Genomic DNA, 22,969 nt, shown 5'->3' with positions numbered 1-22,969 from the left:
CTTCATTTATTTGTATGCAGGTGTCACACTCGGGTCATGAGAGCCGTTGGCCAGTCTGTGCATTGTGGTCAGATACTGGTCTGATTTATACAGTGCTCTAGCTGTGCTCTTATTCACAGCTATCAGGGAGGCATAAGTCAAAAACTTATACTGCCACCTCACCTCCCATTTTGTTTTGCCTCTAATTAATGGGGGAGTTCAGGATATCTGTGCTCACCCTTTCCTTTTCTTGACTTTGGTTAAAAATTCAAGTTTCAAATCACTAATGTGTAGCGCCGGCGTCCCTGCCCTCTGCTAGGCAGGGACGCTGTTCCCCTCACCCCTCTGCTCCGAGCCCGGCGTCCTCCTCCCGCTCTGCTGGCAGCGCGCGCTCCTTCCCGGCCACTGTGCTTAGGGCGCGCGCTCCCTCCCTCTTAAAGGGGCCGCGCGCGCCGTCCTAAGGAGTCCCCGGCCAATGGCCGGAGGACTTCACCATATATAAGGCACCTCCTCCAAAATGGAGGTGCCCGAGCAATGTTGTTGCACTGTTCACTACTCTGCTTCAGCCCTCAGGTCCCGTTGCCAGTTACCTGCCAGTTACCTGCCAGAATCCTGCCAGTTTGCTGTCTGTTTCCTGCCTGACATTCCTCCTACCTGCTTGCTAGCCTGAGGTCCGACGGTCTGCCTTCCTACTCCTGTCAGTCTGTCTATGGACCAGCTTGCCCGCTCACCTGGGAGCGCACATCTGCTACCTGCCTGCTAGCCTACCTGGAGGCTCCGCCGTCACGTGCTGTGACCACCTGCCATTCCAGAGACTCCTGCCCGCTCACCTGGGAGCGCTCATCTGCTGCCTGTCAGTTGGCCTACCTGGAGGCTCCGCCGTCACGTGCTGTGACCACCTGCCATTCCAGAGACTCCTGCCCGCTCACCTGGGAGCGCTCATCTGCTGCCTGTCTGTTGGCCTACCTGGAGGCTCCGCCGTCACGTGCTGTGACCACCTGCCATTCCAGAGACTCCTGCCCGCTCACCTGGGAGCGCTCATCTGTTGCCTGTCTGTTGGCCTATCTGGAGGCTCCGCCGTCACATGCTGTGACCACCCGTTTATCTAGAGACTCTCGCTTGCTCACCTGGGAGCACACATCTACCATCTGCCTGCTAGCCTACCTGGAGGTTCAGCCATCACAGGTCGTACCTACCCTTTACCCAGAGACTGCCCCGGTCACTTGCCGTGACCTCCTGCCCGTTCATCCAGAGACTGCCCCGGTCACTTGTCGTGACCTCCTGCCCGTTCATCCAGAGACTGCCCCGGTCACTTGCCGTGACCTCCAGCCCGTTCACTCAGAGAGTGTCCCGGTCACCTGCTGTGACTGCCTGCCCGTCTTCCCTGGTCGCCACCCGCTCCCTTACAAGGACCGCCCCCTTGTATAGTAGCTCAGAGGTTCCGCCTCCCAGACCCATTACATAATGGAGTTCTCTCATGTTCCTTACGTAATTTAGAATGTATAGTTCCTACCTCAGCTTCTGTAAGGGGCAGCCTGGATGTCTCAGTCCTTTACACAGCAGTTTTACACCATCCTGAAGGCTGTTATTTGAGAGATCCAGTTTGGTCAAAAATTGGTTGGTCATTAGAACTGAGCATAGGTCATCACAGCAGGAGGAGGTGAGTTCACACTCAGACAATCTGCATGGAAAGGTTCAGAAAGTGAGCAAGTCATTGTCATGACCTCAGCTTGTAATGTAGATTTCAAACCTACAGATCATACAATATAGTTGAGGGCATCAATAACAATCAGTGGAGCAAGGCAATTTTTTTTTTAATTGGTTATGTAGGACACATTTCCCGGCCTGTTTTACCTCACAGAAACCAGCAGCTGCAGTCCCGTGCTGTCCTGTCTGTATTCTCTTTTGCTTCCTCCCCTGCCCAGGAGATATGGTATGTGCAGACGATATTCTTGCACGGTCAGACACAGCCATTACACAGCACACAGCAGGGGCACATTAAGGGTATGTGCACACGATCGGTATGGGCAGCGCTTTGCACACAGCATACTTTTTTTAATGTATTTTAAATTATTTTCAAATAAAAAATATTTATTTTAAAATTATGGTAATTATTGTGTATCTTCCTACTCTCGAAACTGGTGCGACAGCACGCGGGTTTCTCATTGTAGTTATACTTTATACTGCGTCCAAAGCGCTGCACGCAGGTGAATCCGCATGTGTTCATTGAACCATGCAGATTCACCGCAATCAATACATTGTATTGATTTAATTTCTTTTGCGGAGACGCCAGAGAAATTGACATGCTGCGGTCTGGAAAGACGCGCCGCATGTCCGTATCCGCGGGTGATCCGCAGATGCTCGGAGACGCATAGTGGGTATGGGATTTCTTGAAATCCCATATTCACTATGCTGTAACATCTGGCCACTGCGGATTGCACGCAGCGCAAGTGCGCTGCATCCAATCCGCAGTGATTGCTGATCGTGTGCACGTACCCTTATAAGATTATTTCAGCATGGCAACATTTTTTTAACACAATCAGTTTTGGAACTTATTATTATTCCAAGATCTATTAATTAAAATGTACTTTATTAATGGGAAAACCCCTTTAACAAGCGGCAATGCACATTAACCCCTTTACCCCCGAAGGTAGTTTGTACGTTAATGACCAGGCCAATTTTTCAATTCTGACCCACTTTATGAGGTAATAACGCTGGAATGCTTTAACGGCTCCCACTGATTCTGGGATTGTTTTTTCGTGACATATTGTACTTCATGATAGTGGTAAAATTTCTTCATGAAAAAAACGGAAATTTGGCAAAAATTTTGCAATTTTCCAGCTTTGGAATTTTCATTCCCTTAAATCAGAGAGATATGTCACACAAAATAGTTAATTAAAAACATTTCCCACATGTCTACTTCAACACAATTTTGGAACCATTTTTTTTTGTTAGGAAGTTATGAGGATTAAAAGTCGACTAGCGATTTCTCATTTTTCCAACAAAATTTACGAAACCATTTTTTTTTAGGGACCACATCACATTTGAAGTGACTTTGAGAGGCCTTTATGACAGAAAATACCCAAAAGTGACACCATTCTAAAAACTGCACCCCTCAAGGTGCTCAAAACCCCATTCAAAAAGTTTATTAACCCTTCAGGTGCTTCACAGGAATTTTTGGAATGTGGAAGAAAACAATGAACATTTAACTTTTTTTCACAAAAAATATTACTTTAGACCCAATTTTTTTTACTTTTGCAAGGGTAACAGGAAAAAATGGACCACAAAATTTGTTGTGCAATTTCTCCTGAGCATGCCGATAACCCCCATATGTGGGGGGAAAACCACTGTTTTGGCACATGGCAGGGTTCGGAAAGGAAGGAGCGTCATTTGACTTTTTTAATGTAAAATTTGCTTGAATAATTAGTGGACGCCATGTCTTGTTTGGGGAGCCCCTGATGTACCTAAACAGTGGAAATCCCCCACAAGTGACCCCATTTTGGGAACTAGACCCCTCAGGGAACTTATTTAGATGTGTGGTGAGCATCTTGAACCCCAAGGAGCTTCACAGAAGTTTATAACATTGAGACGTAAAAATAAAATGTTCACATTTTTCCCACAAAAAATGTTTTTCAGACCCAAATTTTGCGTTTTCATCAGGGTAACAGGAGAAATTGCACCAAACCATTTGTTGTGCAATTTTTTATAAGTAAACCAATACCCCATATGTAGGGAAAAACCACTGTTTGGACGAACAGCAGGGTTCAGAAGGGAAGGAGCCTGTGGGACTTTTTGAACGCAAAATTGGCTGGAATCAAGAGCGGACGCCATGTCTCGTTTGGGGAGCCCCTGATGCGCCTAAACAATGGAAACCCCCCACAAGTGACCCCATTTTGGAAACTACACCCCTCAAGGATTTTATCAAGGTTTATAGTGAACATTTTGAACCCAGAGGTACGACACAAAATTTGATAACATTAGGTCATCTTATTGAATATGTTCTCAGTCTTGAGCGCAAGTGCTCGCTACTTGAGTTTTCATCGGGTACTCAGGTATGCACCATGCATCGAGGGTGCTCGAGTGACATGCTCGAGTCCGCGCCCCGCATGTTTCATAGTTGTTATACACCCCCCAAAAAAACATGCGTAGATTGCTCGTGTATGGCAGGCAATCCAAGCTTGTTTTTTTGGCTGAATAACAGACGCAAAACATATGGGGCAAAGACTCGAGCACGCCACTCGAGCACCCGCGATACTCTGTGCATACCAAAGCACCCAATGCAAACTCAAGTAGCGAGCACTTGTGCTCAACATTAGTCACCATATTGTCATCATTTTTGTTTTCTTTACTTTTGAAAAAATCCCAACCCCAACACAACCCTAACCCTAAAACAAACCTAACCCCAACCCTAATACAACCCTAACCCTAATACTAACCCTAACACAACCCTAACTCTAATACTAACCCTAACACAATCCTAGCCCTAACACAACCCTAACCTATCCCGAGGAATCCATTCACTATAATGAGGTAGCAGACTTACTCTGGACTCTGTCTGGCCTCTGTTTAGCAGTGTCCTTTTTTTCAGAGGTTCACAAAACTGTGGCCAAAGGCACTTTTATGAACGCCTAATAAAAAGACGAACACCGTGGGATCACAGGCCAGCCTGCATCCATGGCGGCTCCATTTACCTCATTACAGGGAGATTTCTGCCAGGGGTCCCATCTGAATCACGTATTTCAGAGATTTACATGGAAATCCCGGCTAAGTGATCAGCGCAGAGCACAGGATAAATGTAAGCTGAGCCATACTGCGATCTTTGGGAGGCAGAATGAACAAATCAGCAGCAGGTGAAGAATTGGTTTTATTTATTTTTTACGCTGTTCCTCGTGCAGTATACCGTATTTTTCGGACTATAAGACGCACCTAGGTTTTAGAGGAGGAAAATAAAATAAAAATTTAAGCAAAAAATTCCTTTTATACGTGGTCCCCATCCCCATCCTGGTATGCCTGGCATCCCTCCATCCTTGTATGCATGGCACCCCTCATCCCTGTCCTGGTATGCATGGAACCCCTCTATCCTGGTATGCATGGCACCCCTCATCCCTGTCCTGGTATGCATGGCACCCCTCATCCCTGTCCTGGTATGCATGGCACCCCTCATCCCTGTCCTAGTATGCATGGCACCCCTCATCCCTGTCCTGGTATGCATGGCACCCCTAATCCCTATCCTGGTATGCATGGCACCACTAATCCCTATCCTGGTATGCATGGCACCCCTAATCCCCATCCTGGTATGCATGGCACAGCAATCCCCATCCTGATATGTATGGCACAGCAATCCCCATCCTGGTATGCATGGCACCCCTCATCCCTGCCCTGATATGCATGGCACCCCTCATTCCTGTCGTGGTATGCATGGCCCCCTCCTCCCTGTCCTGGTATGCATGGCAACCCTCATCCCCGTCTTGGTATGCATGGCACCCCTAATCCCCATCATGGTATGCATGGCACCCCTAATCCCTATCCTGGTATGCATGGCACCCCTCATCCTTATCCTGGTATGTATGGCCCCCCTCAGAGTTATCCTGGTATGTATGGCCCCCTCATCTTTATCTTGTTATGTATGGCCCCCTCATCTTTATCCTGTTATGTATGGCCCCCTCAGCGTTACCCTGGTATGCATGGCCCCCTCATCTTTACCCTAGTATACATGGTCCCCCTAATCCCCATCAGGCTGCACATAAAAAAAAATAAACACTCATACTCACCTTTCTTCTCTCTCCTCCAGTGCTGCGTCCTGTCTGCCCGCACTGATCTCTCCATGTGAGTCGTGCATGGCGTCACTGTCATGAGCGGCTCACATGGAGAAATCAGCTGCCGGAAGTCACAGCTCACAACGCCGGGACTGTGTGCGCGAGGAGCAGTGACTTCATACTGCTTATTAGCCGGCACACAGTGTAGCCGCACTGCGGCTCCTGCTGCTGCCGGGCTATCGCTTGTGCCCGCTTGGTAAAGGGCATGAATATTCACCCCTCCCCACGCTCATGGGCGTGGAGAGAGGTTGAATATTCATGCCCTTTAACAGCGGGCACAGGCAATTCTGGCAGCAGCAGGAGCCGCAGCGCGGCTACACTGTGTGCTGCTATTAAGGAGCATAAATATTCAGTGCTCCCCATGCCCCATGGGCGTGGGGAGCAGTGAATATTCATTTTCTTTAGCAGCGCGGACAGTGTAGGCTGCAGCGGGCTCCTGCTGCCTCCTGTGCCCCGCTCCTCCAGCAATACTACATTTATATAGGTTTTTTTATGTTTTGGCGCTTTTACACAAAAACTATTTAATAGAAAAATATTTTTTTTTGCATCTCTTTATTCTGAGAGCTATAACTTGTATTTTTCAAATGATGAAGCTGTATGGCAGTTTGTTTTTTTGCAGGACAAGATGATGTTTTCAGCTGTACCATTTTTATTTACATATGTCTTTTTGATCGCGTTTTATTCCAGTTTTTGTTCAGCAGTATGATGATAAAGCACCGTTTTCTGCATCATTTTATTTTTATTTTATTTTTTTTTACTGGGATCACTAACTAGTTAACTAGTGGAGCAGGTTTATAGGTCAGGTCGTTCCGAACGCGGTGATACCAAATGTGTACTTTTGTCTTTTGGATAATAATATTTATTTATGGGTACAATATTTATATAATATATATGTATGTATATATATGTGTATATACAGTACAGACCAAAAGTTTGGACACACCTCATTTAAAGATTTTTCTGTGTTTTCATGACTTTGAAAATTGTACATTCACACTGAAGGCATCAAAGCTATGAATTAACACATGTGGAATTATATACTTAACAAAAAAGTGTGAAACAACTGAAAATATGTCTTATATTCTAGGTTCATCAAAGTAGCCACATTTTGCTTTGATGACTGCTTTGCACCTTCTTGGCATTCTCTTGATGAGCTTCAAGAGGTAGTCACCGGAAATGGTTTTCACTTCACAGGTGTGCCCTGTCAGGTTTAATAAGTGGGATTTCTTGCCTGAACTGTGTCCTAGTCTGTTGTCTGTTTCTCTCTATGTCTGAACCTTCCCTTTTCCTGCAGTGTCTGAACCTGCACCTAACTCTATCTCGTTGTCTCTGAGCTTCTGTTTGTGAGTTTTGTGTACACTCGCTATTTCATTGTAAGTACCTTGTGTGTATCTGGTTCTGCTTGTTCACCGCACCTGCGGTTTTGCTCTGCCCTGCTTGTTCACCGCACCTGCGGTTTTGCTCTGCTCTTCTTGTCTACCGTATCTGCAGGTTTTGCTCTGCTCTGCTTGTCTACCGCACCTGCGGGTTTTGCTCTGCTCTGCTTGTCTACCGCATCTGTGGGTTTTGCTCTGCTCTGCTTGTCTACCGCATCTGCGGGTTTTGCTCTGCTCTGCTTGTCTACCGCACCTGCAGATCCATATATATACAGTACAGACCAAAAGTTTGGACACCTTCTCATTTAAAGATTTATCTGTATTTTCATGACTATGAAAATTATACATTCACACTGAAGGCATCAAAACTATGAATTAACACATGTGGAATTATATACTTAACAAAAAAGTGTGAAACAACTGAAAATATGTCTTATATTCTGAAAATACAGAAAAATCTTTAAATGAGAAGGTGTGTCCAAACTTTTGGTCTGTACTGTATATATTTATATAATATATATATATATAATATATATATATATATATTTATATATATACACTGCTCAAAAAAATGAAGGGAGCACTCAAATAACACATCCTAGAGCTGAATGAATGAAATATTCTCATTGAATACTTTGTTCTGTACAAAGATGAATGTGCTGACAACAAAATCACACAAAAATCATCAATGGAAATCAAATTTATTAACCACTGGAGGCCTGGATTTGGAGTCACCCCCAAAATTAAAGTGGAAAAACACTCTACAGGCTGATCCAACTTTGATGTAATGTCCTTGAAACAAGTCAAAATGAGGCTCAGTTTTGTGTGTGGCCTCCATGTGCCTGTATGGCCTCCCTACAACGCCTGGACATGCTCCTGATGAGGTTGCGGATGGTCTTCTGTGGGATCTCCTCCCAGACCTGGACAAAAGCATCCGCCAACTCCTGGACAGTCTGTGGTGCAACGTGACGTTGGTAGATAGAGCGAGACATGATATCCCAGATGTGCTCAATCAGATTCCGGTCTGGGGAACGGACGGGCCAGTCCATAGCTTCAATGCCTTCATCTTGCAGGAACTGCTGACACACTCCAGCCACATGAGGTCTGGCATTGTCCTGCATTAGGAGGAGCCCAGGGCCAACCGCACCAGCATATGGTCTCACAAGGGGTCTGAGGATTTCATCTCGGTACCTAATGGCAGACAGGCTACCTCTGGTCAGCACATGGAGGGCTGTGCGGCCCTCCAAAGAAATGCCACCCCACACCATTACTGACCCACTGCCAATCCGGTCATGCTGAAGGATGTTGCAGGCAGCAGATCGCTCTCTACGGCGTCTCCAGACTCAGTCACGTCTGTCACATGTGCTCAGTGTGAACCTGCTTTCATCTGTGAAGAGCACAGGGCGCCAGTGGCGACTTTACCAATCCTGGTGTTCTGTGGCAAATGCCAAGCGCCATGCATGGTGTTGGGCTATGAGCACAACCCCCATCTGTGGTCGTCGGCCCCTAATACCACCCTTATGGATTCGGTTTCTAACCGTTTGTGCAGACACATGCACATTTGTGGCCTGCTGGAGGTCATTTTGCAGGGCTCTGGCAGTGCTCCTCCTGTTCCTCCTTGCACAAAGGCGGAGGTAGCGGTCCTGCTGCTTGGTTGTTGCCCTCCTACAGCCCCCTCCATGTCTCCTGGTGTACTGTCCTGTCTCCTGGTAGCCTCCAGCCTGTGGACACTACGCTGACAGACACAGCAAACCTTCTTGCCACAGCTCGCATTGATGTGCCATCCTGGATGAGCTGCACTACCTGAGCAACTTCTGTGGGTTGTAGAGTCCGTCTCATGCTACCACGAGTGTGAAAGCACAACCAACATTCAAAAGTGACCAAAATATCAGCCAGAAAGCATTGGTACTGAGATGTGGTCTGTGGTCCCCACCTGCAGAACCACTCCTTTATTGAGTGGGTCTTGATAATTGCCGATAATTTCCATCTATTGTCTATTCCATTAGCACAACAGCATGTGAAATTGATTGTCAATCAGTGTTGCTTCCTAAGTGGACAGTTTGATTTCACAGAAGTTTGATCTACTTGGAATTATATTCTGTTGTTTAAGTGTTCCCTTTACTTTTTTGAGCAGTGTGTGTGTGTGTGTCTGTATACATATATATATATATATACTGTGTATATATATATATATATATATATATATATATATATATATATATATATATTGTAATGCAGCGGCTTGCAGCATTACTGTAATGGTCCAGGGTGTGTTCTGGCTGACCATGTACCTCTCCCTCAGAAGGACTGATCATTACAGGTCCTGTGTGCACTGAAGGACTGATCACATGACTGTGGCATCATTACAGGTCCTGTGTGCACTGAAGGACTGATCACATGACTGTGACATCATTACAGGTCCTGTGTGCACTGAAAGATATATAAATCCTGGTGCTTTTGAAACAGTGCGAGAAAGGCGTGAGGCCTTTTCCCTGTGTGTGGGACACCGTTAGCCTGGAGAGGCTTAGTGAGGCCTAAAGAGGCCTGGTGAAGCCTGGTGAAGCCTGAAAGGCAAAGGCAGGATCCTTGTGTGTAAGAGATGCCAGTAGCCTTGGAGGGCAAGATGCTTGGAAGACAAGAGTCCTGAAAGGCAGAGGCTGGATCCTTGTGTGTAAGAGATGCCAGTAGCCTTGGAAGGTACGAGGGCTGGAGACCCCCATCTGGGAAGCCGTAAAGCCACAGCTGTGGCAGAACTAATCTGATGGAAACCGCTAGACCCGGCAAAAGGTAAAAGCGGTGCGTTATATGAACATTGATATAATTACTTTGCTGAAGGCTGTAACTGGAGCCAAGTGGGCCTGTCTGCCACTTGAAAGGCTCTTGGATGTTATGTGTGTAAACATGCTGGTGAGCCACTGAGACGGACTATGTTATAAGCAGTTATGAAGTGTAATAAACTGCTGGATTTCATGTTACTGGAAAACATCGCATGTGTGCTTTAATTGACCCGGTGAAGCGAGTGTCCCCCAGCATGATGACTAGCGCTGCCTTACATGTGGTTGGAGAATAGGGGCAACTGCAGCCTGGTTGCTAGGGGCAACTGCAGCCTGGTTGCTAGGGGTAACGGCATAGGACAACGAGTGTGGATGCAAGCATCTTGCTGTGGCTCGGTGGGGTCACGAAGATTGTCCTCGCACTCAAAGCTGGTTTGCTGTGGCTCGGCGGGACCACGAAAATCTCCGGGGAGAGCGGTGTGAAGTGTCTAGTGTAAACAGTGTACCGCGATGGCTGTGAACGGAGCAGCAAATGAAACTGAAGCTATTGAGCGATTAAAGTGCCGGTTAAAACCGCAGCAGGTATTTGAGAAACGTCTACAGGATATGGTGCAGGAACGGCAGGATCTGTTGGCACCGTATAGAATGGTGGCAGTGGACCATTCTGTGAACTCTCTGGGGGTGCCAGTATTGTCCCAGAGTGCCCGGGGAGGTGGTAAGAGATGTTGTGAACTGGGTCCTAAGACTATTGCTGATTTTTTTTGTAAAAATCCCCCTACAGGTGTGGGTGTCCAAAAGGGGGCGGAGTCTCAAAAGGGGGCAGATTTTCAAAAGCGCATGGAGTATAGAAAACCAGAATTTGTTACTGGTTGTGGGTTGATACGGCCTAAAAATGACAATTTGACCATTGATAACGGGGTAGCTCCAGTAGAAGGGGTTGACGTCAAGGTGGGAGGTGACTTGTTGGTCCACAACACCATGGGGAGTGACACAGACCCCACAGCTGATGGTGACACTATGAAAGTAGAAAGAGAGTTCAGTCAGGAGGAGCTAGACGAGGTGAGAAAGTCCCCCTCTCGTCGTCGAAGGCGCAAGGGCCACAAAAAGGTTGCTCCTGTAGTCTTGGCTGAAAGTGAAAATAAAGAAAATGTAATGCTGTGTGCCTTTGTTCCAAGTGTGGATCCTCCTTTAGAGGAAGAAGAGGAGGTGATGTTGCCAATAGCAACCTCCGGTACAGTACTGAGACAGAAGGATCTGACAGCCCTGAAAGAGGAGGTGGCCAGTCATGACCAAGAGCTGGAGCCTATCAGGCAACAGTGTCAGAGTGACGTGCAGCAACTATGGGAAAACCTGGAGAACGTGTCCTCAGACCAGCGGAGCCTGGAGTCTAAACGGCAGAAAATATACCAGGTTGTGAGGAACTTACAGCGAGAACTGGAGGGAAGCAGCGAGGAAGTTAACCAATGGAAGGAAATGTTCCAGGAAATTAAGGAGGACCGCCGCAAAACCAAGGAGGAGGTTTTTCAATTGGAGATTGACAAAGCGGAGTGTGAAGATGAGTTGTGCGAGGTGAAAGATTGTTTCACCCTGGTACAGTTAGAGCTGTACCAAGTGAAGAAAGAGCGGTGTGAATCCAAGAAGGAGTATGGTGAACTCAGTGGGGAACTGCAACAAATTAAGATAAACTATGAGGATCTCCTCAAGGTTAAGGAAAAACTAGAGGATGATAAGGCGGATGCAGACCACATGCGCCAAGTGGTTGAGACCACTCTGCAGGACACCCGTGATGAAAATGATGATCTCCGCAGAAAGACCCTAGGTCTGGAAGCTCAGGTGAAGGAGCTGCAGATGTTCTGTGATAATCTCCAGAGGGCAGAGACATGCCTTAAGGAAAGAATCAGCAATATGGAAGCTGAGCGGAAAAAGATGGAGGAGTCTATCGGAGAAGCCACAGACCAGGGCCAGAAGTTGGCCACTGGAGATGGGAGGTATGAAACAGATACCTCCTCGAATAATAGGAGCTCGGGTGATTCGGTGGATGTAACAGCCGAGATCAAGGAGCTCAAGGAGTCGCTACAAGCCCATTTGAAGCAAGATAAGCTTGAGAGACTGGCTGTCGAGAGCTGAGTGGGCGCATTGGAGACAGAGAGGTCTGAGAGAACGCTACTGTTAAAGGAGCAGTTGAAGCAGGAAGAGCTTCAGACATGGGCTGCTGAGAGGCGAGTAGCTGAGCTAGAGGAAGAAGTTTTCGAGCTCAAAGGTCGCCTAGCAAAGTATCACTCAGTGAACGAGGCCTCCTTGGAGAAGGAAAAGGGCAAACAAGTTGCACTTACTCCTTTATACCATGAGAAGGTGGACCTGAGGAGAGCTAAGAGAGTGTTATCAGAAGATAAGTATGAAATGAAAGTGGTTTAGATGAAAATTCTTGAATTTGTAGCCGTGAGTCAGCTCAGGGGAAGCATACAGGGTGAAGAAGCTGAAAGTCAGTTGTCCCTGAAACCTGAGCCGGTTGATCCGTCTGGAAAGCACTGGTGAGACAGAAAAGTTTCAGTACAAGTGCCTCATAGATGTACCTGAGGATTTGAGAGAAGAATGCACCAGTGAGTCCGTGCATGAAGAGTTTAAGAAGGCCGTGGGAGCCTGTAAGGTGTACTCGACCTCAGAAGCTAAACAGCTGTTGGTCCTGTCCACAATCGAAGTCACAGTGAAGAGGGTGGCTATCCTAAGTGAACTGCACTGGCGATGTATTCGCACAAAGCGGTTTGTCCGGTTGAAGACGGAACAAGCCATTAGACAACTGGAGTTTATGAGAAAAGCTCAAAGTCTGCGTGAAGAGGTCATCCGGGTGCCTCATGCTCTGGTAAGAAAGCTCATTGGGAGAAATGGCCGAGCCATGCAGATGATGGTAAAGAAGTCTGGTGTGGTGAAAGTAAGCAGTCCACGTGATCGACAGGACTGGATACCAGATGAAGAAGGCATGGTGTCATTCTCCGCTGTAGGAACGGAAGAAAGTCTTGCATATATACGCATGCTGATGGAGTACCGAGTGACCTACCTGCGAGAGGTAGAAAAGTTGAATCTCGCTAGACTGCGAGTGGAAAGACAGAATCGCCTGAGCAGCAGAAGATGGCAGCCGTCTAGACAGACAGAGAAAGGGCCCTTCAAATAATAGAATGGCTACAGTAGAAGTTAGAGACTTTCCAAGATGTCCTGAGGATAGTGGGCGTGGGTTTAGAGGTAGTAAGACCTCCAATAACTCAGGTCTGAGTGGCCCATACAAACGACCCAATAGAGTACGGGACAGTACTGAGTCGAACCGGACCTTAGGTACCAGGGCATGTGAGTCACACTGCTGTATTGACCGCTGGGAGCGGGGGAGGTCTGACAAGGCTACGACTGACCGCTAGGAGCGGGGGAGTTCTGACAAGGTTACGACCCGGAAATGTGACTTGACGAAGTCAGTGACAATGACAGATGGTAGGTCCCTAAGGAATGGGCTAATGTCGATGACTAATGTTCCAGGGGCTGAGCAGCGCAATTGTCAAGTAAATGGTCTCTGTGTGAACTGTGGGTTATAATGTGATTGGGTATATTATGTGTTCAACCCCACAAGTTTGAACAGAGGGGGGGATATGTAATGCAGCGGCTTGCGGCATTACTGTAATGGTCCAGGGTGTGTTCTGGCTGACCATGTACCTCTCCCTCAGAAGGACTGATCACATGACTATGACATCATTACAGGTCTTGTGTGCACTAAAGGACTGATCACATGACTGTGACATCATTACAGGTCCTGTGTGCACTGAAGGATATATAAATCCTGGTGCTTTTGAAACAGTGCGAGAAAGGCGTGAGACCTGTTCCCTGTGTGTGGGACACCATTAGCCTGGAGAGGCTTAGTGAGGCCCTAAGAGGCCTGGTGAAGCCTGAAAGGCAGAGGCTGAATCCTTGTGTGTAAGAGATGCCAGTAGCCTTGGAAGGTACGAGGGCTGGAGACCCCATCTGGGAAGCCGTAAAGCCACAGCTGTGGCAGAACAAATCTGATGGAAACCGCTAGACCCGGCAAAAGGTAAAAGCGGTGCGTTATATGGACATTGATATAGTTACTTTGCTGAAGGCTGTAACTGGAGCCAAGTGGGCCTGTCTGCCACTTGAAAGGCTCTTGGATGTTATGTGTGTAAACATGCCGATGAGCCACTGAGACGGACTATGTTATAAGCAGTTATGAAGTGTAATAAACTGCTGGATTTCATGTTACTGGAAAACGTTGCATGTGTGCTTTAATTGACCCGGTGAAGCGAGTGTCCCCCAGGATGATGACTAGCGCTGCCTTACAATATATATATATATATATATATATATATACAGTATGTGTAATTATATCTACGGTACAGACCAAAAGTTTGGACACACCTTCTCATTTAAAGATTTTTCTGTATTTTCATGACTATGAAAATTGTACATTCACACTGAAGGCATCAAAACTATGAATTAACACATGTGGAATTATATACTTAACAAAAAAGTGTGAAACAACTGAAATTATGTCTTGTATTCTAGGTTCTTCAACGTAGCTAACTTTTGCTTTGATGACTGCTTTGCACACTCTTGGCATTCTCTTGATGAGCTTCAAGAGGTAGTCACCGGAAATGGTCTTCCAACAATCTTGAAGGAGTTCCCCGAGATGCTTAGCACTTGTTGGCCCTTTAGCCTTCACTCTGCGGTCCAGCTCACCCCAAACCATCTCGATTGGGTTCAGGTCTGGTGACTGTGGAGGCCAGGTCATCTGGCGTAGCACCCCATCACTCTTCTTGGTCAAATAGCCCTTACACAGCCTGGAGGTGTGTTTGGGGTCATTGTCCTGTTGAAAAATAAATGATGGTCCAACTAAACGCAAACCGGATGGAATATATATATGTATATATGTGTAATTATATATATATATATATTTTTTTTTGATTATTAGTCATCTATTTTTTTTTTTTTACACTTTTTTTTTAAAATATTTTATTTAGTCCACTATGAGACTTTCACTTTTTGCAGTCTGATCAGTTATAAGGTATAGCAGCGCAGGATCACTGCTATACCTTTAAACTTTCAGCCCTGTAGACACAAGTTAGCTTGATCATGTGCAGTGCATGATCAAAGTAACTTGCTGGGGCCTGGTGACCCGGATGTTGTCATGACGACATTGGGTCGCCATGGCAACGATCGGGTCCCTGCACTGGTAGTGCGGTGTCTCCGATCCAAGAGCAGGGGGGCTTCTGTCCCTATGCTCACTCACTAAATGCTGCGATCGCAGCATTTAGGGGGTTAAAGTGCCAGGATCCGTGTCCCGGGCACGATCACATTGTCGTAATAATACGTACCTGGTCTATAAGTCCCAGGGCACGGGGACGTATTATTATTACGTACAATGTCAGAAAGGGGTTAAAAGGGCGGTTGTTTTAAAACGGCAATCAGCAATAAGTGTATAGCGCCCTCCAGAGGGTGAAGATCCCGCGGTTGACACCTGAATATGACAGCTGACACCCTGCAGCATTGGCTCAACCAGTTTTGGAACCGATTGGGGCCGATTAATCTCTTACATACTGCTGACAATCATGACAGTGTTATCTGAGTGGTTAAAGGGGGGTTAAAAGATACCCTTTGACACCATCAGTCCCCTACGATTGTAATCGCGGGTGCCGAAAGTTGCCATGGTACCCAAGGTCATCTGATGACCCTAGGGTACGGTGGCCTGTTAGACCCTTCTGTAAGCCTAGTCTATCAGGTTCTGTCAGTGAGACACTGACAAGTCTCATTCACTACAGTACACGAGTACTGCAGTGTATGAGACCAGTGATCAAAGTAAACAATATTCATATACCACAGAGTTATTACAACATACAGTGACACTGCTAAGATTTCAAAAATTGGACTTGATCACTACGGTAAAATTGGCTCTGTCACTTAAAGAGTAACTGTAGTTTACATTTTTTTTTCATAAATCAATAGTATGTTATCAGGGAAATTGGCTTCTTTCTCCTTCTGGATTGAGTTTCCACTCTCAATTCACAGGTAAAATCTGTATTCAGGGAGGACAGATTTTCCACTTACTGAAATAGATGACAGTGGATGCTTTTAAAATTCTACATAGAGGGCGGAAGAGGAGGGAGAAGATAGAGGAAGACACAGGCATTCTCCTGAAACAACAACTACAATTCTCGATAGAACCTTTGCACCAACTGTCATCTATCTCAGTAATTGGAAATTCTGTTTCACTGAAGACAGATTTTACCCGTGAATTTATAGTATCAGGGGCCGACATACCGCTGGTGCAACTGCATCGGGGCCGACATACCGCTGGTGCAACTGCATCGGGGCCCGGAGGTGGAGGGGGGCCCTTGCAGGCAGGAGCGTACTGCTCATAGCAGCAGACCACGCAGGGCATATGGAGCCACTCAGTAAAGATTATGGGTGGCAGTGAGACGGGCCCGATGTCAAGTAGCACGGGGCCCCGCTCACTCCCACCCATAATCATTCTGACCCAGAGCCGGGGAAAGAGCGGTGCGCAGAGTGCAAGATTTCAAAAAGGGGGTCTGTTGGTGCCCTGATGAAGGGGTGTGGAACACCCAGAAACGCGTAGGCATTTACCAATAAACAAGGATTTTATTATATGGTCCTGATTTGAGGATTATTCAGCGGCACGGACGTATATCTCTACCTTCACCGCCTTTGGATTTAAAAAGGGGGCATGTGATGCAGGAAGAGAGCTGGAATATGAACGCTTTACTCACCAGACTCACTGGCTGCCGTCTCTGTTTTCCTGCATGGCACGTCCCAATAGTGAGTACTCACATGTAGTCAGGGGATCTGGGCCATACAGCACACATGGGACAATACTGGAAGAAGAGCAGGACTGACTGTGTATTCTGCTTCCTGTAAACCTGGCTCTTTAAAGGGTTATTCACCAAATAATCAAGTTATCCCAGATCCATTAGATCGGGGATAGCTTGCTGATCACTGGAGATGAATGAAGCAGAGTTGTGCATACTTGGCCTCTGCTCTATTCATTATCTATAGAGCCCAAGGTTTCGGGGGTCCCATTGCAAGATTGCCCTCATCATAAGCAGTGTGCCGGGCAGGGAGGGGGGCCCAGACACATTTATTGCACAGGGACTCCAAGCTGTCAGTGTCCGCCCCTGAATAGTATTGAGAATGAAAGATCAGTCCAGGAGGAGAGAGAAGCAGATTTCTCAGATACAATATATTACAAAGTTTATTATTTTAATCTGTTTTATTATTTTATGATAAAACAAAAAAAATTAAAATGACAGTTACTCTTTAAAAAGGACCTGTCACAAGATCAGATATGTCAGGTTTTTGCTCTTATTTTCATTCCTCTGCTCCTTGAGTATTGCAGGTTTTTTTTTGTTGTTTTTTTCTAAATCCACCATATGGTTCCAAATATATGGATCTTTTTATTTATTACTTTTATTACTAATTTTTATGGTCTTTACCAAGGGGCCGGTGCTCATAGAATTCTCTGGGGGGTGTCTTTATACTGCTCTGCATTATTACCCAGTAAACAACATCCACTTGGTAAAGACCATAAAAAATCAGCACTAAATAAAAAGGCCCAGATCTCTGAAACCATATGGTGGTTTGGAAAAAAAAAATGGAATTCTCAGGAGAACAGTGGGAATAAAATAACAGCAAATACTGGCCATTTCTCACCTGGCGGCAGGTCCTCTTTAATGAATCTAACATTATAAAGGTCCTTGTTCAGCAAATCTTACTACTAAAATATCATATTAATTTTCCTCCATTTATTCACTGCTGCTATATCGAGGTAGAGTTAGAGCAGGGGTGGGAAATTAATTTTCCTGAGGGCCATATGAGAGACCATGACTGTCAAGGGTGGCAGAACCAATCGGTGGAAATTAATTCTGCTCAATATCAATATTAGCATAGTAATTATAATTATTTTATATATCACTTAATTCTGGGCAGAATTAAAGAGGTTGTCCACTACTTTTTCATTGATGACCTATCCATAGAATAGGTCATTAATGCCTGATTGGTTGGGGTCCGACACCTGGCACCCCCCCTGATCAGCTGTTCTCGGTAGTGACGGCGGTGGCCGCTGGCCGGAAATGCTCACTTGCGGAGCTATTGATTTGAATAGGAGGCGGATGTGTAGTACCCTGCCACAGTCATTATGAGAAGACAGAGCAGCTCCGCAACTGAGCATTTCAAGCCGGCAGCTGCTGCCGCAGACACCAAGAACAGCTGATCATCGGGGGTGCCGGGTGTCAGTCCCCGACCGATCAGACATTGATGACCTATCCTATGAATAGGTCATCCCCCTATATACTGTATGAGCCCGCACACAGCCCCCTATATATACAGGGTATAAGCTTACACACAGCCCCCTTTATACAGTATGAGCCCCCACACAGACTTCTACATACAGTATGAGCCACCACAGGGCCGCCATATATACAGTGTGAGCCCCACATAGCCCCCTATATACAGTTTGAACACCCACATATCCTCCTATATACAGTATGAACCGCCACAAAACCCCCTACATACAGTATGAGTCCCCACATAGTCCTATATACTGTACAGTATGAGCCTCCACATAGCCTCTCTATATACTGTATGAGCCCCCACATAGCTTTCTATATACAATATCAGCCCCCACATAGCCTCCTATATACAGTATGATCCATTATGATTAAGCCCTTCGGTTCTCTTGGTCCACGGGCCAAACTGGAAGAGCCAGAGGGCCAGATGTAGCCCACAGGGTGATCTTTGACCAGCTCTGAGTTCGAGACATCCTAGAGATATCATTCAAACCTTTGATGGTCCAAGATCAAACTTCACTAATGAAACAAAAAGTATCATCTCATACAACTATAAACACACTGACACTAACCCATCAACTAGTTATCTGGACTTAAGAATTGGAAAGTCCATAATGTTTTCTAGAAAATTTGCAATTTATCAAGATGATTCTTGACTTCCATAGTCCAAGTCGAGAAATTGTGAATGTCATCAAAAATAATTTGATTCCAGACCTTGCCGCACTTAATTATTATTTCAATCATAGCATCCTCCTCACCTTAGTTTCTGCAGGGTACAGCCTGGATGTTTGAGTCCCTCACATAGAATTTTTACTCCATAGTCTCCAAGGAAATTACACGAAAGGTCCATTTTTTTTAGCACGTGGTTTGTAATAATAACAGATCTGAGATCTTCACATGATGACGGAACCAGTCGACAACCAGTCAAGCTGTGAGAGGATGGAATATCATGGAACATTTTGAATATCATAGAGTATTTTGACTTGGTACACTATGGTATCATAAAAGTGATATAACTTGTGTGGCAATAGAAAGTGTCCTATTTATACAGACTGGGTTGGCAACCCTGATTTCTACATAATATGAAATGTTCACCTCAATTCTTGCAGGGTACAGCTTGAATGTCTGAGTCCCTCACACAGATATTTTACTCCTGAAGGAAGCAATGCTTTCCATGTTAAGCACAATTTAGTCAAAGACTGGCTTCTTACAAGGGTGTGTAGATCATTGCATAATGGTGTTGGCAGAAAAGATTCATTAAACCTGAAAAAAAAAACATCATTGTTTTCTCTTCATTTGAATGTTAAAGGGGTGCTCTCATCTCCAAGATCCTCTCCCAATATGTAGTTGGTTTATTATTATTAATAATAATAATAATAATAATAATAATAATAATAATATCAGCAAATACCTCCAATTAGAAATGTAGTATATTTCTTCTGATTAGCTATGTCGCTTACCCCATGTGCATGGCATTGCAGTAGTTTAAGTGTCATTAATTTAATAATGACTCACAGAGGAGATGCAAAAAGGTGTCCAGTGATACTGGATTTATTAATCTAACCTATAACTCAATCCATAACAGCAAGCATAATAAAAAAAACTGTATGGGGAATTAATGATTTTTCATTTGCATACAGTTTATATCAGATTCTGTTAAAGGGTCTTTAAACAAGTGTTGATTGGCTTGTTATATTGTCGATTGACACTTGTTATGGATAGAAATCCGCCTGTGTAAATCCATCCTCACAATAAAAAATCTGGAATGACACCAGAGGCAAATAATCATAAAAAACTGATTTCATGGCAAATTTCTTCTTTGTTTCCTAACTGAATTTCACATGTTTTTGCATCTTATTTGCCAATCATTATTTGTTAAATATGGCTCAGTGGTTAGCACTGCAGCCTTGCAGCACTGGGGTCCTGCGTTCAAATCCCACCAAGGACAACAGCGGCAAGGAGTTTGTATGTCCTCCCCGTTTGTGTGGGTTTCCTCCGGGTTCTCCGGTTCTCGCGCGTTTCGGACCCCCTGATGAAGGACGCACTAAAACACGCGTCGGGTGAGCGCCACACCAGCAGTAGGACCACTGAGCCCAGAGCCACTTCAAAACGTACAGTCATGGCCAAAAGTATTGAGAATGAGACAAATAGTAATTTTTCCAAAGTTTACTGCTTCATTTTTTGTAATGGCAATTTGCATATACTCCTGAATGTCAAAGAGTGATCAGCTTAACAGCAATTACTGTACTTGCAAAGTCAATATTTGCCCAGAAAATGAACTTTAACCCCCAAAACACATTTCAACATCATTGCAGTCCTGCCTTAAAAGGAGCAGCTAACATCGTTTTAGTGATTGATCCATTAACACAGGTGTGGGTGTTGATGAGGACAGGGCTGGCGATCAATCAGTCATGATTAAGTAAGAATGACATCACTGGACACTTTAAAAGGAGGCTGGCTCTTGGTATCATTGTTTCTCTTCAGTTAACCATGGTTATCTCTAAAGAAACACGTGCAGCCATCATTGCACTGCACAAAAATGGCCTAACAGGGAAGAGTATCGCAGCTACAAAGATTGCACCTCAGTCAACAATCTATCGCATCATCAAGAACTTCAAGGAGAGAGCTTCCATTGTTGTCAAAAAGGCTCCAGGGCGCCCAAGAAAGACCAGCAAGCGCCAGGACCGTATCTTAAAACTGTTTCAGCTGCGGGATCGGACTACCAGCAGTGCCGAGCTTGCTCAGGAATGGCAGCAGGCTGGTGTGAGTGCTTCTGCACGCACTGTGAGGCGGAGACTCTTTGAGCAAGGGCTGGTTTCAAGGAGGGCAGCAAAGAAGCCACTTCTCTCCAGAAAAAACATCAGGGACCGACTGATATTCTGCAAAAGGTACAGGGAGTGGACTGCTGAGGACTGGGGCAAAGTCATTTTCTCTGATGAATCCCCTTTTCGATTGTTTGGGACATCTGGAAAACAGCTTATTCGGAGAAGAAGAGGTGAGCGCTACCACCAGTCTTGTCTCATGCCAACTGTAAAGCATCCTGAAACCATTCATGTGTGGGGTTGCTTCTCAGCCAAGGGAATCGGCTCACTCACAGTCTTGCCTAAAAACACAGCCATGAATAAAGAATGGTACAAGAATGTCCTCCAAGAGCAACTTCTCCCAACCGTCTAAGAGCAGTTTGGCGCCCAAAAATGCCTTTTCCAGCATGATGGAGCACCTTGCCATAAAGCAAAGGTGATAACTAAATGGCTCATGGAACAAAACATAGAGATTTTGGGTCCATGGCCTGGAAACTCCCCAGATCTTAATCCCATTGAGAACTTGTGGTCAATCATCAAGAGACGGGTGGACAAACAAAAACCAACAAATTCTGGCAAAATGCAAGCATTGATTATGCAAGAATGGACTGCTATCAGTCAGGATTTGGTCCAAAAGTTGATTGAGAGCATGCCAGGGAGAATTACAGAGGTCTTGAAGAAGAAGGGGCAACACTGCAAATATTGACTTGCTGCATTAACTCATTCTAACTGTCAATATAACCTATTGGTACTCATAATATGATTACAATTATATTTCTGTATGTGATATAAACATCAGACAAACACTAATAAAAACCAGAGGCCAGAAGATCATGTGAAAATATAATTTTGGTGTCATTCTCAAAACTTTTGGCCATGACTGTATATGTCTCATAAATGAGGTACGAACCTTTAGAACACCATATAATGACACATACTGTATATGGATATGATGAGCATGCAGCACAACTCACCAATAACTATTAATTAATTTAAATGGAACTTATCCCTTGATAGGGACATATACTGCCAGTTATGTCCTTGGTTACGCCTATATTTGGCTATAAGTTGTTATCACCTGGGATTGATACCTTGCTATTGTAGCAGTTTGGACCTAACATTGGCATTTATATTGAATTTCTAATTAGAGTTGTGTTACTGCCATTTAGCTCTGGTGTCCTTTCTACATATAATAATAATTAACATTTTTTAATTATAATATGCTATTACCATGTGTGTGTGCTCTTTCTCTTTGCCACCATGTACCCTATTTATCACAATAAAGGTCTTTTTTATTGAATACAATTGACCTCTTTGTTGGATTTATATATTGGTTGTAGTTTGTTTCCGATTGGTCTATCCAATCTAGTCAGCAGATATACATCTTCCTATTATGTGGATGTTTTGGATCATTAAGACTACATATACGGTAAGTATAAATGTATATCATCTGCTCGTCCTTTGCAATTTTTTCTTAACTTATTAGCTTGTTCATGTTATTTTTCGGGACAGTACAAATAAGAAGATAACAAACGTGTATTTTTTTTTCCTTAGGTTTTAGTACTTTTTCTCAAAAATGGCACAATGCATAGAGTAAAAATTGCTTTTGCTTTCATGGCACTGCATTACAAGAGCTGTAATGTTTTCAGCTGATCTAACCATTTGAAGGCTTGCTATTTGTAGAACAGTTCATATTTATGTTTTATTGTACAGATCTTTACAATTTTGTTTTCTGTTTTGTTTTTTTTTAGAATTTTTTTGAAAGTCGGACTATTGAGCCTTGTCTTCATTTACTGCAAATTAAAGCATTACTTGGACAACTCCTTCTCAAATGCTTGAGTTCTGTGTAAAATATGCAAAGTTTGTTTG

General features: G+C 44.8%; 1 protein-coding gene across 6 annotated transcripts in view; it reads right to left on the bottom strand.

The window, feature by feature from the left end:
- LOC141273069 (NACHT, LRR and PYD domains-containing protein 3-like) overlaps positions 1-22,969 on the bottom strand; it is a 120,027-nt gene that overhangs the window by 3,807 nt on the left and 93,251 nt on the right. For all 6 annotated transcript variants that reach the window (XM_073684424.1, XM_073684423.1, XM_073684422.1 and 3 more), the window contains 3 exons: positions 19,395-19,562; positions 19,058-19,228; positions 1,493-1,660 (listed from right to left, as the gene is read on the bottom strand). In XM_073684424.1, coding sequence (XP_073540525.1) covers positions 1,493-1,660; positions 19,058-19,228; positions 19,395-19,562 — 507 coding nt within the window. The remainder of the gene's footprint in view (positions 1-1,492; positions 1,661-19,057; positions 19,229-19,394; positions 19,563-22,969) is intronic.

The sequence above is a fragment of the Phyllobates terribilis genome, unplaced genomic scaffold, assembly GCF_046119375.1.
Source record: "Phyllobates terribilis strain yellow unplaced genomic scaffold, ASM4611937v1 Scaffold_5__5_contigs__length_657084704, whole genome shotgun sequence".
In the NCBI taxonomy this organism is placed as follows: Eukaryota; Metazoa; Chordata; class Amphibia; order Anura; family Dendrobatidae; genus Phyllobates; species Phyllobates terribilis.
This window is presented reverse-complemented; position numbering and strand designations above follow the sequence as displayed.